Below are 18,057 nucleotides of genomic sequence, written 5' to 3'. Positions count from 1 at the left end.
GAGGACTTTCAAGATTATTGAAGTACAGATATCTAGCCCTTGATTTACATCCATTCATTTAGTGACTATTCAAAGTTACAACAGCACTGAAAAAAGCAACTCATGACCATGTTTTATACTTAGACCTTTGCAGCATCTCCATGGTCATGTGATCAAAACCTGGATGCTTGCCAACTGGCATGTATTTATGATAGTCAAGTGTCCAAGGTCATGTGATCACCATTTGTGACCTGACAAGCGAAGTCAATGGGAAAGTCAGATTCACTTAACAACCATGTTACTAACTAAACTGCAGTGATTCACTTACCAACTGTGGCAAGAAAAGTTGTAAATTGGGGCAAACTCACTCTACTGCCTTGCTTACCAATGGAGATTTTGGGCTTAATTGTGTTCGTAAGTCAAGGACTACCTTTAGTCATTTCCCCAGTTTCTAAGAAGCTTTAAACCTCTGCCACCTACACATCTTCCCAATAGTTTTTGTACAGTGTGATTATCAGCATCAGATCCAACAAAATCTTATCTAAAATAAACACAATAAGATTACAGATAATCCTTATTTAAAAATCAGTTAAACTTCAAAAAAGCAACTCATGACCCATCTTTGAAGTTATGATTGCCACAACACCTCCATCTGCCTGGTCATATGTTGCATTTTGGGCAGTTGGCAACCAACTGACATTTATGACCAGATGCATTATTTCACAGTCACATGACTATAATTTGCTACCTTTTTTTGCTATTTTCTGGCAAAAAAAAATATCCCCTTGGATATGCTGGATTCACTTAACAGCCCACGCACTTAACAGCCATGATGACTCACTTTACCACTATTGTAAAAACAATCATAAAATTGAGCCCGGTCACATAGGTTCTTGATTTACAACAGCAACGACTTACAACTGAAATTCTGGAGTTGTGATCATATTTTGAGCCTGTGTAAGCTTAAAAATTTAGGAATTAACTGCAATACTGACCACAGTATTTTTTTAAAAAATGAAATGTATCATAAATAAAGGGAAGCTTTCATTTAAGTATTTATTATAAAACACATTTCACAAATGCTAGACAAGTTGTATATAAAAGCTATAATGTACTGTATAAATTTTTCTTAAATTCTATAGTACCAATAAATTCAATTCATAAACAATATTAAATACATAACAATTCAGAAATTAATTCATGAGTCCTTCCATTTTGATAATATAAAAACAAGTAAATGTCTGATGCTTCCGTTGATTAAATTGACTGCACAATGCAGAAATTTTCTTCTCTTTTTTCCTCTTACAGTTGTTTTCTGTTAAAATGTACAGGTAAAAATTCTATACACAATCTTTATCCAACATAAAGTGCTAATATAAGAAAGAAACCAGTATTTACATATAAAACATTTAACTATACAAAAGAAAATAATTTTACAGTTGTGTAAAATATCAAACTTTCATATATCAGTAAATTTGCAGTACAATCCTTAAACAGCAACATTTACTCTTATTTAAAGGAAGCTCCTGGGCAGCTACAGCATGGCTAAAAACCGTTTTGCTACACTCTGAACAAGTGATAAACTGATTGCATTATTATTTTTTAATTCTCATAATTTATATTTGATCATTTTAAACCACTTCAGTGGTATAGATAATATATCTGAAATACTGAAAAAAGATTTGTGTAAATGCTTTTTTTAACCTTTATTTAATAAACAGTAAGTTTATGAGGAAATTTTGAAGTGCCCTCTGTTTGAGTTGAAAGAATCATGTTATTCCATTATGTGCATGGAGTTTGGGTGGAACAGGCTGTGTAATATGCCTACATTTCAGTTTCTTGTTTGTTAATGAGTGGATATTGATATTAGAGTTCCTCTGTGACCCGTGTTCTGTCTTAAATATATTTAAGAATCACTATTTGCTTAATGTTACTCTCAGTTTTTTGCAGTCAAAAGCAGTTTATGAGCTCCACCACTCCCCTGTATTTGGAGAGGAACTCAGCATGTAAAAGAAGAAGAAATTATTTGAGAAAATAAGATAAAGTTCAGCCTGGGGAGAAATGCTGTTCTAGCAGCCTTGTATCTCTGGATCAGAAAAAGATTTGTAAAATGGGGATCAGACCTGCAGGTCACATTCATTTCTATAAGATCTGTATTTATGAATTGAATATATTTGGAAAAAAATATACAAAAATCTGAAGCAGGAGTCCCACAAAAATTCAGTAACAACAGCAATAAAATCCTCTGTTGAAGATACTCATCAGAAGCCATAGCAAGACCTTGCCTGTTTCCACAAATGCCTTTTCTTGAACGGTTATGTCATTCAAGCATAATCAAATAATTGAAAGTCACTGTTGGACTGAGAGCAAAAGTTAAAATAACTATTTTTCTCATTGTTGCTAATTTTGTATAATAAGACAAAGCTACCAGAATTAAAATCTTTTGAATGATATTGATTTCATGTGAAATGTTTGAAAATTTCAGGACATACTAATTGTTAGTAATGCTTGTTCAATGTTGTAAACATGCCCTTGTGAAATTGAGTTTATGCTCAAAGATACAAACATACATAAAAAATCTTCAATTTGCACCAGCTTTCTAACATCTATACTCCCATCTAGTGTACCATTATAGCTGAAAATATTATAATATTAAAATATAATATGCAGGAAAGAAATAATCACATTACAGTTAAGAGCGATTAGAGTTTCTTAAATTTTATAGTTTTACTGAAAAATCAGTATTAAAAGGAAAAGGCAAAAAAGGTTAAAAAAATTCACTTAATTCAGAGTGTTGTACAAACCTAATGCTTGACTCAACTATTAGATATTTTTCAGTAAGGTGCTTTTGTTTCTTTCACATTCCCATCTGCATATCAGCAAAATTATAGAAACACTCTATTTCTCTTGAAGCAGACAACTTGTCCTCAGATACAAAAACCTGTATTTTAGGATAAAAAAGAAAGCACAATTAAGATTTAGAATTCAAGTGTTTTATTCCAGAATTTTAATTTGTTTTTTTTTAAATAAGCCAATCAACTGGTTCAGATTAGAATGCTAATCTAAAACTGCAAATTGAATGACACAAACATAATAGAAATATATTCTCATTTTCAAAAGATCTTTGAAATTATATAATCTGACTGTTTAAATGATACAGACTTGGTATCTTCTAGCTAATATATAAGAATTCACTTCAAGAACTAATTTAACATAATTATTCAATATTCAGTAATTATGGACCCACAGTTAATTGAATAATATTAAGAGAATCACCATATATTTATTAAAAGTGTTTACATCTAGATTCCAAATTCATAAAATATATAATAAAAATGCAAAACATATTAATACTGTAAAAATTTAAAACATTTTTCATTGCCCATATTGACAATATAGATCAGGGACATCAAGCTTGCAGCATCATGTCACCACATGACATATCACGACTCCCCCCCCCCACTTGCTTAACTGGGAGTAGGTGTGGCCAGGGTGTAATGCATCTGGCCCACAAGTTTGACACCCCTGATATAGTTAGGAAAATTCATGTGACTTTGTAGTAGCAGTATGGATGTATTTTTATTTATTACTATCACCAAATAGAACCATACATGTGTCCTATATTTTTCAAGTTTCTAAAGAAAGGACAGAATTAATTTCATTTTTAAAAAGTAAAATTCTGTGGAGAAAGTAGTACAGTGGAAAAACATGCTATAATTTCCAGAAAACAGTTTCAAGGAGAATCTGCACCACTACACACCTGAGCTCCACTAAAGACATTGACAACAATGTCTTGACAGGCTGCTATAGAACCATCTCCATTAAACTCTAAAGCAACAACAGGACCTAGGAAAAGGAATAATTAAGAATTAGTATTTTGATATTGTCTTCAACTCTGTATGCCTGTGAGTATAAGAAACTGAACAAAATAATCATTTCTACATTGCAGACTTCTCCCAAATCTACTCTGGAATATTGGGAAAACATACCAGGTACAACCCTCTATTTTTCTGATGGGTCCCCTATTAACTTTTGATATTGTCAACTATGGTACCTTTCTGAATTGCATAAATTGAGGATACTGTGTTAACTATATTTGACTCCTACTTGCATAAACAATACTAAATGGCTTTATTTCTGACTATGGCAGATTTGTTGTGGAATGTCATAAAGCACTAACTTGATCCCTAATACTATTTAATATTTATATGAAGCCACTGAGAATAATCTTCAGGAGCTTTGGAACCACATCTCATTAAGGTTATTTTATTTTAAATTATTGCCAAATAATTGACTGCCAGACTTGCAAATTACTATTTGGGGACAACTTACATGTGCAAATTTATGCTTACATCACTACAATGTAAGGGAGACTTTCCTTCCATTTAATCTAGAAGTGGCAGCAATGTAGATTGCAGTAATCACATTGCTGAGTAAGGTGTATCGTCTTGTAATTTCTGCTGAAGCAACTGAATCACTTTAGGTTAGAATCTGAACCATATTCAGGATTTTGCTTAAAATGTGTATGTTGGGACCATAATCCTGATGAGCCACCTTTAGTTACAGATCTAACCAAATGCTGAGATTGTGGGGGAAGTTCTGCTATGCTATGTCTGCCAAATGTCATTTTGCATTCTCTCAGATGGGGTTTTGATGTGGTTGCGCCTACATTATAGAATTATCACCCCTGGAAGTTTATGAGGCACTCATTTTACTGTCCCAAGACATTTGTTGAAGAAACCTCTTCACAAAGACCTTTTCTAGTTGACTATTGGATAAGTGTGAGGGTTTTTTTGTTTTGTTTCTGCTTTTGTTTTCAATTCCCCTGTCACTTTTATGTATATATTTTATATGTTTTATTGTACAGTTGTTATTGAATATTTTATATTCTGTAGATGGCTCAAAGATCCTGTATATAGCACAGGTGAGAATAAATTAAAACATTGTAAATCCCTCATGTTTGTGAAAGAAAAAAGGGACTAATTATAAAAAAGTATATTTACTAGTAGGAACTATGTCCCCTCCCCCAAAATATTACCTGTAAGTTGATTCTACAGTCACATGAGAATAAGCTATAGCCGAAATTGAGCAAATGGGTAGAGGGTCAAGTGGCTGAAGACATCAAGATCAGTCTTTTAAGACAAGCTACCACTTGGAAGAGGCTGCTTGCCTAGTGGATTTAATTTTTCCTGTAATGCTGAAACATGGCATACTTTTTCCCCTTCCCTATCCTTTTCCATATCATCTCTATCCAGTTTTGTTTCCATTCAGTCTCTCCTATCTCCATGTAGCTTTCCATACACACACAAATACACCCGGTTTTATGATGGAAAGAGAATGCAAGTGCATATGAGAATATTCCATTTGACAATATGATTTTATTGTTGGAGGAATCTATTTCATAAATAATAAACCTTATTCTATAGACAAATATAAGTAGCTATTTATACCTTATTTTCTTGACTTGGGTTTTCTTGGAATGCAACGTTTAGCAGGTATATAAGTGGAAATACATGTGTACATATGTCTGTGCGCACGTTTGTTGGGAGAAGTTCTCCAGAATTTATTTCAGCTAGAGTTGACTAGCCTAGCTTGACAAAGTACAAAAAGTGGACATCATATTGTCTGTTTATACTTATTCCCTGTTTACTTTTTTGAGTTGGGAAGCAAATGAAATGTGCCACTTGGTGACAAGGCAATTTTAAATAGATGTATGTTCAGTATAATTTTCATTGCCCCCTGCCTTAAGAATTACATTCGGATTTAAGAAAAAGTTTTAATTTTTCAAGGTTTTAGTTTTTCAAATAATTATACCTTTGTCAAGTAAAGGGGTGAATTCAAATGCTCTTTGCTGGAACACTCGTTGAGCATCATCAGCTTTCATTGAAATCTCTTTTGTCTGTATCAGCCAAAAGCCTTTGCCAGTCATCTATTGAATTTCAGTAAGAATTGGAATACACATGAAATATGTAAAAATTTAATAAACATCATATGGAAATAATCCTTAAAAAACCCAAAATATTTATTTTTATGCAAATGTTTCTTCCTGCATAGCAATTTCCCCATTATTTAAAGCCATCTATATCCTCTAAATCATAATAAATTGAAGGGGGGAAACACATAACATCGAACCATATAAAGAACTGCGCATCATTATGTGATCCAGAAATAGCTTGAATGGGACCTAAGTCAAGAAAATGAACCATCAATCAGTGAGAAAGATTAAGTCCAATGGAGAATAATTTATGACAATGTATAACAATTCAAATTTAAATGCCCAGATTATTTAATTTGAATTTTATCATAAGTAGGAGGATGAACTCAATGATCTATATGACTCCTTCTAACTCTGATTCTAAAGAACTGTTAGTCAGACATTGACTGACTGGAAATTTCCAATTCCTTCTTGAAACAAGGATGCATAACTTCTGCTGGTGTGATGACCATTCCAGCTTTGTGTAAAATATAATGTAACCTAACAAGCAGCACCAAAGCTCTTTCAGGGAAGAGATTTAAGCATTTGCAAAGGCTTAAGTATCTATTTTGTGCCTTAAGACTCTTTAATAGGCAGTGAAAATCCAACATACAACTCCTCCCATTCTGGATAGTAAAAATTTTTGCATGTGGCTCCTGGACCTTCTTCTTCTTTTTTCTACTTCTGCCCTAACAAAGCACACTTGCAGTAAAACAAGATTCTTATTCTAACCTTAGATCAAAGAACTTGGTTTGACATGTTTTACACAGCCACTGATCTTTTCGGAATTAAAAATGAGATACAGAAAAACATTTACCATGACGATATTACAAACACTTTTACAAGATTCTCTTTAATGCTGTACCAGCAGACCTCAATTTATGAAGTGGGATTTTTCTCCCTCTGCAACGCTCATGTGTATCTTCAAGTTTTACTCTGGATTATTCTCCTGTTGCATCCTACAGGTTATATTTTCAGAGTGCAAAGCATAGGCAGTCACATAAATGAACACATTTCAAAATTGCATTATGTCAGGATTTGATTAGCCATTTAAAAGCTACAGATTTGTAATACTTTAATTTTTAAAATAGCTTTAGTTTTAAACCCAAAGTATAAACTATAGCAAATTGCTTCTTACCTCATCAATTAACTTCCTTGCATTGGCAGTTGTATAGTCTCCAGCAAAGAACACTACAAAGCAAGATTCCTCACTTTTTTTTTGGCGTCCTCCCAGGGTTATTGGAATTATGCTCTTGTTGGCATCAGCTGAAACCCTCACAGCTTTTAATTCTTCAGTAGTCGGCAATGGTACATAGTCTTGAACTAAAGCATCCTCAGCTAGAAGACCCCAATTATTTTCTTCTGAAACTGGTGTGAAGTCATGGATATTGCTCCATGTGTTGTTAAAGATGCTTAGCCCAGCATCTTTCAACTGCAAAGCCAGCTCTGGATAATAGTATTGGAAACATCCAAATTTCATACCTGTAGAAGATTCAATAATGGGCTGGGTGGTACAGCACAGAAATATTTCTATCTTTCGGCAGTCTCGAGTACGAAACTGTTGGCATGCCACAACACACTTACAGTCTTTGCAGTCACGCAAAAACACACTGCCTTTTACAGGTCCTAGAAAAATTTGGCAGTTTATACAGTCGTCAACAGTGATTGTAGCAGAATGATCAAATATATAAATATTGCAATTCTCACAGTCCTGAATGACAAACTGTTGCCCTGCAACTTTCCCAGGTAAACGTCCAACTGTTTCATTCTTGAGTCCAGAAAACATGTAATCTTTTGGATCAATCTAGAACAAAGGCAATATTTTATAGTCAAGGTATATTCTTAAAAGTCATGAAATGTTCCCCATCATTTCAAGTATGAAAAAAATTTAGAATCAATATTTACCATACTATATTATGCAAAGTATCTAGCATCAATGTTATTTTATTTCCTCTCTTAATATAGTCATTATTTCTATTCCACTGTTGGGGAAACTGAAGGAAATGGGGTTTTTTTAGTCAGAGAACTTCTATTAAGAGCTTATAAATTGTTAATCAATACAGTATTGTATATGATAGTTCAAATATGCTATTGATTGGTGAAATACTATTCAATTACAGAGTGACAGCACAGCATAAAAAGAAAATCAAATATTTCGTAGAAGGCATGGGGGAACCTGGAGGCAGTGAAAGGGGGGATCAGCTTAGAATCCTATGTAGCCACAAGCAAATTAAGTCCAATCATGCTTGAGAGCCATGGACTCTTATTTATGTCTAACCAGTATTGACTGTTAATTGAGAAGATTCCTGGGCATAAGCTTTTAGCAATAAATCACTGTAACTTAACCATGTGTGAATCTGATCTTTTGCACTTGTCAGTTTTAGTGGTTTACATTTATTGATATAAAAGATTTCTTGCAAGATGGTAATAAGAATTGTACTTCTATATATAATATTGAAGTACTTCATTAAACATTTACATTTAAAAATATGGATTTTATCAGAAAAGTATAACAATTTGTCTTAAAATGTGTTATTTGATTTAATTAAGTAGTGAGCCATAGTTACATAATATAGGTTCTAGACCTATATATGTCAAAGGCATCACATGCTGGCCACCCTCACCCCTGTTCTAGTGAACGGGGGGGGGGGATTACGATATGTCACATGATGATGCACATTTGACACCTCTGTTCTAGACACTGCATATAATTCAAGTATATTTTCAGAAATTATATCACATATTCCATTCCTAGAGAATACTGAAAAAATATTTAGCCACATAAAAAATAAAATTCATAGTTTCTCACACTTCATTGCACATCCAAGATATAAAACAGGAAAACAGTGGGTGCTAATTAAAATTAAGCCAAATAGAATTGAGAAGCTGTGTCACAACTAATTGACCTAATCTGAAAACACAAGCAAAGCTGTTTGTTAAAATTGGCAGGATTGTGCAAATAATGACAGAACAGTATAGTTCCACATGCTATCATCTTTTAAAGTAGCATTTCAATTCAGTTTAGATTCCTCAAATGTCAAAATGTTCCCCATCATTTCACGGGGGAGGGGGGAAGCTAAGCATACCTTTAAATGGATATCACAACCAAAATTAAATTATCAATTGTGTAATATTTGTAGTCCCCATTAAAATGTTTTATTATAAAACCTCATCTAACTTAATTTCAATTCTTCCTAATATTAAGACAAGTTAAATTTATTACTTGGCATAACATTCTAAAGCACCAGTTGATACAAAATGGCATTTGAAATATAAAAATTTAAAGGCACAATTAATTTCTGCAATTTGTTTTTAATTCAAAATTCTCATTTCGTTTTTAAACATTTTGTGCTCCCATAATTTCAAAAAATAGGTGAAAGAAGTCATGTAGCCATGAAAATTATTCCATATGTGGCCTAATTGTCTCTGGAATGAAAATCACAGGGAAATCCCAAGGTGATAAGTTCAATTCAACTCAATGGAGCAAGCAACTCATAAATACGACAAATAAAGCTATAACCCCACCCCAAAATGAAGGTGGAAGTCCCTAAAACTTCCAGCCTTTGGTCATTGCAAATTATAGAGAAGTTATTTTCATAACTCAAGGAAATGAGTCAAAAAATGTTTCCAAGTTTCCTTAGGCACCAAATGTAAAGGACAATTGAAGGTGGCCCTCTCTTAAAGGAGAAAAAACTCCCGGGTTTGTGTTATGAATCTTGAAAGGGAGGATTCCATACAGCTTGACTTATGAAAAAGAGAGAGAGAACCTCTGGGAATACCCGCAGTCTCATTCTTTATACACAAGAGATATCTAGATAGAAAACAATGGAAGATCATTACATCTTAGATTATGTACACAAGAATACATTGATGTGCTCTGAACTATCACTAAGTATTTACCAAGTCCACTAAATTATAATTGACGAAACAGAAGTCAACAAGAAAGGTTGTAGCAATGCTAAACTAATTGTGATAGTTTCACCAATTTATCTACACTTCAAAAATATGGCTTAACACCCATTTCCTCCAAAGGCTCCCTGATTTTTTTAAAAAAAATTCAATATCTTTCAGTATCTCTAACTTTGCAGCTGTATTGATCTATGACACCCATGCAGAAATACATTATAATAATCTAATTTAAATACCATTTATCTGCCCAAGGAAGCCCAAATCCAGCTTCCAGAAGCTGGAAAGCTCCATACTGCACAGAGGAGAAAGCTCACCACAATTCTTCAAATTCACCAGGATGGTTAAAGACTGGTAAAGAATATCTAACCACACATCTTTTGAGATGACAGGAATAACCAACCTTTCAAATCTTGAGGAGGCTGCAAATAATGCCTATTCGCCACACAAGCAACACTTGCAGTTTACAGAAATAAAATGACAAGACCAAGCAGGCAACCAAAAACATTGCAAAAGATGATGGTGGGGTGTCAGATGGGCTAAAAAGCAAACTCCCCCAAATCCAGTACAACACCCAGAATCCTCATTCAGCATAATCAACAATGAATATTTTTGAGAGTTCCTCTCCCAACAAAGCGAGAATGGTATCCTATCCGTTTGAGGAAACCCGAAGTTAGGAAAATCTCTTTGGAACGAGAGAGGAAACAGTTCCTGGAAGAACAGGAGAATAGGACAAGACAGTCTTGAGGATGATGTTACCTAGTCTGGTAACGAGACGTTCAGAAAGTAAATTGAAACAAGCTTGGAGAGCAAACCAGTGCCAAAAATCTAAAACCCAAGCTACAAATATTTATATTAATTCAAAGGAACGGTTGGTGTTCTCCCAACATATTCTCTCGCAGGAAACGGGATTAACTCGATTGGGTTCGCACGATACACTGATCCGTGATCTAGTCAAACTGGCGAGGGCTCGCGCGACACACCACCAGCCAAGCCCCATGTATCCCAATATATTGTGCAAACACAGCCAGCAAAGAAGAGGAAGTAGCCCTGTGCGCTCAGCAGAGAACCACCCCCCACCCCAAGGACAGCCGCTTTCAGAGGAGGAAATCGCGGTTACCTTGGCTCGCTGGTCCCAACTATACTGTGGCTGTTTGTCGGCCTCGGCGGACAGAGAGCCATTCCGATCTCCGCTCTCCGCGCCAGCCTTTGCCTCTTTGGCCTGCTTCCGCCTCTTGGAGAAGAAGCAGCCCATGATCTGTTCTTTCACCTCAGAACACGAACACACACACACACACACACAACACAACGGGCACCGCAAACACCTTCCCTTCACTGCCCCTCCCTCCAGTCCAAACAGCCCCAGCGGCTCCCGCGAAGGAAATATAACTGAATACGCCCCACCCACTACTTAAAGCTCCTGCTTCCGGCTTCTCCCTCACCCGTCTCCCATGGCGACCGCGGCTCCTCCCTTCCCGGCGTTTTTCCCAATCACCATCGCATGTCAAACATTTCCGCCAATCTGGTTCGCTGACAAATAACGAAGCGCGTCGTCGACCCCGCAGCTCGCTGTGACTCCCGTATGCTGGAAGCCGGGAAAAGAATTGTGTGTATAAAAGAACGAGGCGTTTTCGCCATTCTGCGCGTGCGCTCCCAGATTCGTTGCTTTTGCTTCGTGGGGGGTGGTCTAATGAGCGAGTTGAAAACGTACGTCGCTCCTAAGCCTCGAGTAGGGTGTGCACGCAGGTTGCTCAGTGCGGCGAAAAAGCATTCTGCTGATGTACAAGGAAGAGTGTTACCAGCCTAAGATCATCTGCACGTGAACCTACGAATCCCTTCTTTCCTGGGTGTAAAGTATTGTGGATTATGCTACTAACTGGAATGGTCGGCTATTTTATCATATTTATAGCATGACCTGTAAAGATTTAATCTCTTGTCTAGACACTACCAGGAAGTTTTTTGTTACCAAGATGGATGTTCTGGCGGAATACTGTCAGCAAAAAGTTTTTTTTCATGCCTCCTTACTTGGGAAGAGGCTTCTGCTGAATATGATGGGACTTCTAAGGAAATAGAAAAAGTTGCTGTATATATGTTATTAAGATAAACATTCCATCCAGCATTCTAATTTGAGGCACAAATGACCAGGATCAAATTATTCTACTTTGGACACATTATGTGAAGACCCAGCTCTCTGAACAAGGTTATGCGCTAGAAAAAGTGGTAACAAGTAGAAGAGGATCACCAGCAGTAAGCTGGATGGATTCAGTTACAGTGGTAATAGATGGAAGATTGGGAAGATCACGTTAGGGACAGATCATGGAGAAAAAGCTATGGGTACTAAGAGCTAACAATATCTTGATGGCACATAATCATCAATAGGAGCATAGGTTTTTATTTGCTTTGTGTCTTCAAGTCAGTCTTGATTTCAGCAACTGACTGGACAAGTCCCTCAAGTTTTCTTGGCAAGATTTTCAGAATTGATTTGCCCTTGCCTTCTTTCCATCGTTCATAGGATGAGTAGTACAAAATTCCTACTACTCTAGTAAATCTACAGAACTAAAATCCCTTGTGCACACTTTATATTGGCATTTGCCAATATTTTGCTAGGCAGCTGAGATGATCAGACAGTATTTTATTTATTAAATTTGTATGCTGGCTAGCTCAATGGTTTTGAAATATAAAGTGCCTATTAAAAGTGTGTGAAGAATTAAGAAAACAGTCATGTGTATACTTAATCAGAAGCAAACAAAGTAAGGGCCTTAAGCTAAATCTCAGCTGCTTATCACAATCTAAATATATCCACACAGTCTTCTTGCTATTTCCTTCTCCAGAGAAGATTTTCTTCCCTCTCTAACATATGTCTGTAGCATCTCCTGGTGGTCTTATCATTCAAGTACCAAGCAAGTCTGATGGCTCACTTTCAGATCCAAACAAGTTACTAACCATAAGTACATCTGAATTCAAGATGTATGTGTCTGTATATGCATTAAAATAAATAATTGAAATATAATTCACATATGCTGTGGTAATTTGCTACTTATTTTTTGCATGTTGAGAAGACAGTGTAACATGAAAAATATATTTGAATCATATTAATTCATTAAAGGTTGTTTCTAATTCTTTTCTTGCTGCAGAATAAATTACAACATCCTATATGAATAGCATACAATTTATAATTTAGTCCTGTTAAAATCAAGGAGAAGAAAATTGTAACAGCTCTTAAGTGCAATATTAGAAAACTGGTTTGTGTCAAGATACCCCTTCTCTTTGATATAAATAGGTTTTCTTTTGTAAAGCAGCACCTTAAATAAATAAAAAGGAGGTGGTTTGACTCCCAAAGACAAAGGAAGAAAACAGTCATCCCAATCTCATGGTATTGTAGTCCCAGATCCCAGCCTCTTTAGTCTAATCCAGAGGCCCCTGACCTTTTGGATGCCGTTCAACTGTTCATTGGAGAACAGTTTTTCCACAAACTAGGTGGGGGAGTGGTTTCCTCATGGTTCCGCATGTGCAAGAATGGGGCTTCACTTGCTTGTGCAGACTGGTTCTTGGCAGGCCATGGACCAGTGCCAGTCCATGGACCAGGGGTTGGGGACCGCTGGTCTAATTAACATGTTCAAAGGATGTAACTAAATATGATTATTCCTTTTTTTCTGTGAATTAATTTCAAGATGATCCAAAAATGCTTAGTTGATTTTAATAAAAGGAAATTGTCTCTTGATCATTTGTGACCTTTCTGTTCTTGAAATTAGAATTCCACTGCAGCTGGTGAACTCAGAGTCAGGTTGCATTGAAGTTGTAGCCTTGGTAATAAATACTTTATGGTATATTTTTGTATTACATGTATTATCTCATGGTGCCAAGAATGTCCTCAAATTTTTTAGCTTCTGAGAAAAGAAACTGCTAACCTCCCTTTATGATACAGAGTAGCATAAATCCTTGTGTAGTTAGGCAAATAAAAAACAATTGTTCCAAAGGCCATGTAAACCTATTTTATCCATGTTTAATAAGCAAATGCTATTGGATTTAATTTAACGTATACCAAATAAATGTACATAGGACTTGTTGAGGTTATACTGGGTCATGGTACAAGGTCTTAATTTCTTAATTTTGCACTTGCTGGCATTTATAGAATTAATCAATTTTAAATGAATGCGTACCGTATTTATTCAAATTGTGTGGCTACCATCTCACCTAAGTAATTGGTGCAGTTAAACCACCAATTAAAAATAGGTTAAAACATAAATATAACACATAAAACCAATAATCACACTAAAAACAAATAAATATGATCAGCAGCAAAATCCATCTCAACACATGCATTATAAAAGTTCCCAACCATTGCCCAACCTCCAATGCCAAAGCCATGGCTTAAAGGCCATCAGGGTTGCAGCCAATCTAAGATGTGTGGAAATGATGTTCCAAAGGGTGGCCACCACAGCAGAAAAGGCTTTCTTCCTCGGTCCTGCTAGATGACACACTCATAGATGGGGCCCATAATTTGCTTCTTCTGCTGGATCTGATGGGACAGGTGGATGCAACTGGGGAGGGGGAGTCCCTCAACCCTGCCGCATGCCATATAGAGTTTTATAGATGATTACTAGCATCTTTAATTGAATCAATAAACATATTAGCAACCAAGATATCTCATGGGATAGAAATGTACCATGCACTCTTATGTCATATTTTGTACAACTGTAACTCGATGCATTTCAATGGTAGCCCAAAGAGCACATTGCAGTAATCCATTCAAGGAGTGACCAGGGACCATGTAACTGCAAGCAGAACCTTCCAATACAGGAATAGGCTAAATTGCACAACATGAAAGGCCCTTTGGCTACGATTGTTCCCTGATCTTTGAGTAGGAATTGTGAGTCCAAGAGAACCCCAATCTGTTTGGGGCAGTGCAATCCCTTCCAGAACTGAAGATGAACCCCTGGAACCTGCATATCCCCAAACCCACTCAGTCTTGCTAGGATTTAGCTGAAGCCAATTGAATACCTACAGTCTCTAGGGCAGAATCTCAACAGCCTCACTTAATTTACCAAGAGATGAGACATGAAGCTGGCTATTTCCAGCATACTGATAATACCTCACCAAGTGAGTTCATGTAGATCAGGGATGTTAAACTGGCAGCCTTCAGGCTGGATGTGTCACATGCTAGCCATGCCCATCCCAGTTCCACAAAGGGAAAAACAAAAAAACATCACGACGGCAACATGATGCAGCGAGTTTGATACCTGTGATGTAGATGTTGAACAGGACTGGAAAGAGTATCAAACCCTAAAAAAAAATTCCCTGGTTCAAAAGTATGCCATGGTTTGAAAAGGATGCCACGGTATCAAAAGCCACTGAGAAGTCAAGGAGAATAAGGATGGAAGTGTTAATCTTATCCCACTCATGCTAGTGGTCATCCAAACGTACAACCAATGCTATTTGAGTCCCATACCCAGGCCTGAAATAAACTGAAATGGGTCTAGATAATCAGTTTCATCCAGGATCCTCTGAAGCTATTGTGCAATCTCCTACCCAATAACTTTCCTCGAAAATGGCTTCTTGTCAAGGAGTTGAATTGACATTTATTCCTGGTTAATATGACTGTTTTCAACAGACAGGGAAGTAAACATTATTCTTCTTCTTTAAAAAAAAAGTCTCTGAGGAATTAATTAGCCCAGTTGATGATAACACAAAATACAAAATAATCAAGAAGTTTAAAATGATGACATGGAAAAAAACGCAAATCTGAACTAGCTAAATTTACCTAATTGTGGTTCTATGTACACTTACCAGAAAGCAGACTCAATGATACTTGCCTCAGAATTGCAATCAAAGGAGTGTACTATGAATAATATTTTCCATTTGTCTAATACTTTGAGTGTTTAGATGTCTGATAATTATTATAGCAAAACTCTTGGCAATTATATCCTCTGAGCATAATTATTCTTAACTGATAGATGAAGACTGAAGCTGAGACCAGTAGTTGAACCAAACCTTCGCATCACAGTTGGTATCAGGAGAAAACTTAAGATATTTTATGTGCAGTTAGCATTGTTTATATTTAATTTTCAAGGGATTGCTGTTTTGAATAATTTTATTTACAATGTTAATTTGAAGTAGTTATGTAAACATTTAATCATCATTTTAGCCATTGTCTATCCACTGCAGGATGAAGACTTATTTTGCATGTTTCCAACCAACACAATTCTGAGCTTTCTTTTACCAATGTTTTAAATTTTACTTTGTTTTAAATATATTTTATGTGAAAATACTGCACCTGAAAAACAAATTAGAAAATTTCCCAGTATTTTGAAGAGACTTAGTGAAGCAGAGACTTTAAGGACTGCAGTACACAAATCTATGTAGCAAAATCCCGTTTATATAAGTCTTAAATATTGCCTACTCCCAAGTAAATGGGACAATCTTGTGCCCAGTGGGGACAATCTTGTGCCCAGTGGTGATTCCTATCAGTCGCAGCCACTAATACCATCCTAATTGCATTCACACAACCTGCTTGCCCAGAATAAACCATGGTTTTCCAAATTTTTCTGGGTTTGAACTACTTTCCAAGTCATAATTGACCACATAAGATTGGATGAACACGCAATGAAATAAGCTACAGCTTGGTACGCTAATTTGTAACTAGGTCATGCAAACTCAAGTCACAGAGCAGAATAACTGGAGATGATCAACTTTGTTTTAGGACCTCGGTTTGAGGCTGGGTTATTAACAGTACCAAATTGGCTTGCCGTAATTTCCTGGTTCATCCGCGTCTTTTACTTTTCCCTTGGAATTGGGGAAAGAGGGCAAAAGCCACAAGAGCAGAATGCCCTCCGGAGTAGCAAGTGAAGACGAACCTCACTCGCAGCCACTTTATTCCGAACTAACAGAGCTCCCTCAGCCGAATAAAAGAGGGATCGAACAGCCTCGTTAATGTGAAGGTTTGGGATTCTATTTTGAAACGCGACTACAATTCTCTATGTAATTCCAGCGAGCGGTGCAACGATCGAAGACCCCTTTCTCGGACTCGCCTTACGCTAGCTTTCTAATATCGCTTTGAATAAAGGAGAGCATCAAGGAGAGCGATCCACCCCCCGCCCGCAGCCTGCAATGGTGCAGCCCACTCTATGGCCTCTTTCTGCTGCAAGCATAGATCCCGCCCCTGTGCAACGGGAGGGAGGGAGCGAAGGCGGCGCGCTGCCCTAAGCGTGGCCAGCCTTTAAGAAACGAGGCGGGAGAGCGCCTCTCGGCAAACTTAATGCCGGAGCTGCGATGCCGAGGGGTGGAGTTGGGCGATTCTGCCTGCCGGAGTCACATGCACCTGCCTGAGCGCCCAGCACCGTCGCCCGAGCGGAGCCCGCCCGGCTGCTGCAGTGGCTGCTGGCAGGAAGCTCGGCGCGCCGAGAGGACGCAGGCGGGCACGAGCGGTGGTGCTCCAGGGGAGCCTGCCATGACGCGTCTGCGGCTCCTGTTTCTCGTCCTCTGCCCAGTCCCCGGGCTGTGCCTGGGAGAACGGAGCAGCAGCAGCGCCATGGAGGAAATCACCACGGAGAAAGAAGCGGAGGAGAGCCACCGGCAAGACAGCGTGAGCCTCCTGACGTTCATTCTTCTCCTCACCCTGACTATTCTCACCATCTGGCTTTTCAAGCATCGCCGGGTCCGCTTCCTCCATGAGACCGGCCTGGCCATGATCTACGGTGAGTCGTAGGCATCTGGGCATTCCCGCTGCTGCAGACCGGTTCTTCAGGACCGCCGCTAAAGACCGGTACCAGTTTTGTATTTGAAAGTAATAAATGGTGGGCGGGCATCTAAATACATGTGCGCACGTCTCTCTGTGTCTCTAGAAAGCCTTTCCCCACCTTTGGCCTATTTGACAGATCGCAGGGAACAAATGACAAACTGGAGGTTTGTTGTTTTTTTTTTTTTTTTTTTTTTTTTTTTTTTGCGAGTGCGCCGGTTCACGGTCACTCCTGTTCCTCCCTTCCTCCCCCAAACACTTGGTGTGGCTTCATTCTTCACTGATGACTTTTCAACACATCGGTATTAATTTCAGGATGAATATTTCCCAGTTCTACCTGCTGTGTCTGCCCTGTCTTGGCCTTTGAATAGGAACTGGCAATATGATCTCTAACAAGAGGGGGGGGGGGGACAACAGAACCTCTTGCATCTTTTGCTTTGTTACCTGCACAAATATTTTATCT

The 18,057-nt window shown here is 37.4% G+C and overlaps 2 protein-coding genes across 7 annotated transcripts in view; one reads left to right on the top strand and one right to left on the bottom strand.

Moving 5' to 3' along the window:
* Positions 1–1,021: 1,021 nt before the first annotated feature.
* On the bottom strand, positions 1,022–11,239 carry RP2 (RP2 activator of ARL3 GTPase). Of its 2 annotated transcripts, XR_015698236.1 has the most exons (6): positions 10,980–11,239; positions 7,092–7,757; positions 5,794–5,908; positions 3,740–3,825; positions 2,784–2,920; positions 1,022–1,294 (listed from the first exon to the last, which is right to left on the bottom strand). XR_015698236.1 is itself a non-coding variant. In XM_014059504.2 (5 exons), exons 1-5 carry the CDS (start codon positions 11,112–11,114, stop codon positions 2,837–2,839), a joined length of 1,086 nt encoding a protein of 361 aa, XP_013914979.1. In that variant the 5' UTR covers positions 11,115–11,233; the 3' UTR covers positions 1,022–2,836. The 2 variants fall into 2 exon arrangements, 1 of the variants encoding a protein (XP_013914979.1); XM_014059504.2 differs by having other exon boundaries at positions 1,022–2,920; positions 10,980–11,233.
* A 5,843-nt stretch (positions 11,240–17,082) lies between these two features.
* Positions 17,083–18,057, top strand: part of SLC9A7 (solute carrier family 9 member A7) — a 60,287-nt gene continuing 59,312 nt past the window's right edge. For 2 of the 5 annotated variants that reach the window (XR_015698175.1, XM_087726237.1), the window contains exon 1: positions 17,093–17,553. Coding sequence is in view for 4 of the 5 variants with exons in the window: in XM_087726237.1 (XP_087582363.1) it covers positions 17,115–17,553 (439 nt within the window). In the remaining variant the exon portion in view is untranslated. Of the gene's footprint in view, positions 17,554–18,057 lie in introns of all 5 variants that reach the window. The other 3 variants (XM_087726239.1, XM_087726240.1, XM_087726238.1) reach the window with 3 other exon arrangements.

Source organism: Thamnophis sirtalis, unplaced genomic scaffold (genome assembly GCF_051295495.1).
Source record: "Thamnophis sirtalis isolate CommonGarterSnake01/CBP01778 unplaced genomic scaffold, rThaSir2_p1.2 scaffold_12, whole genome shotgun sequence".
In the NCBI taxonomy this organism is placed as follows: domain Eukaryota; kingdom Metazoa; phylum Chordata; class Lepidosauria; order Squamata; family Natricidae; genus Thamnophis; species Thamnophis sirtalis.
Note: the sequence above shows the minus strand (reverse complement) of the source record. Positions and strands in the feature narration are given on the sequence as shown.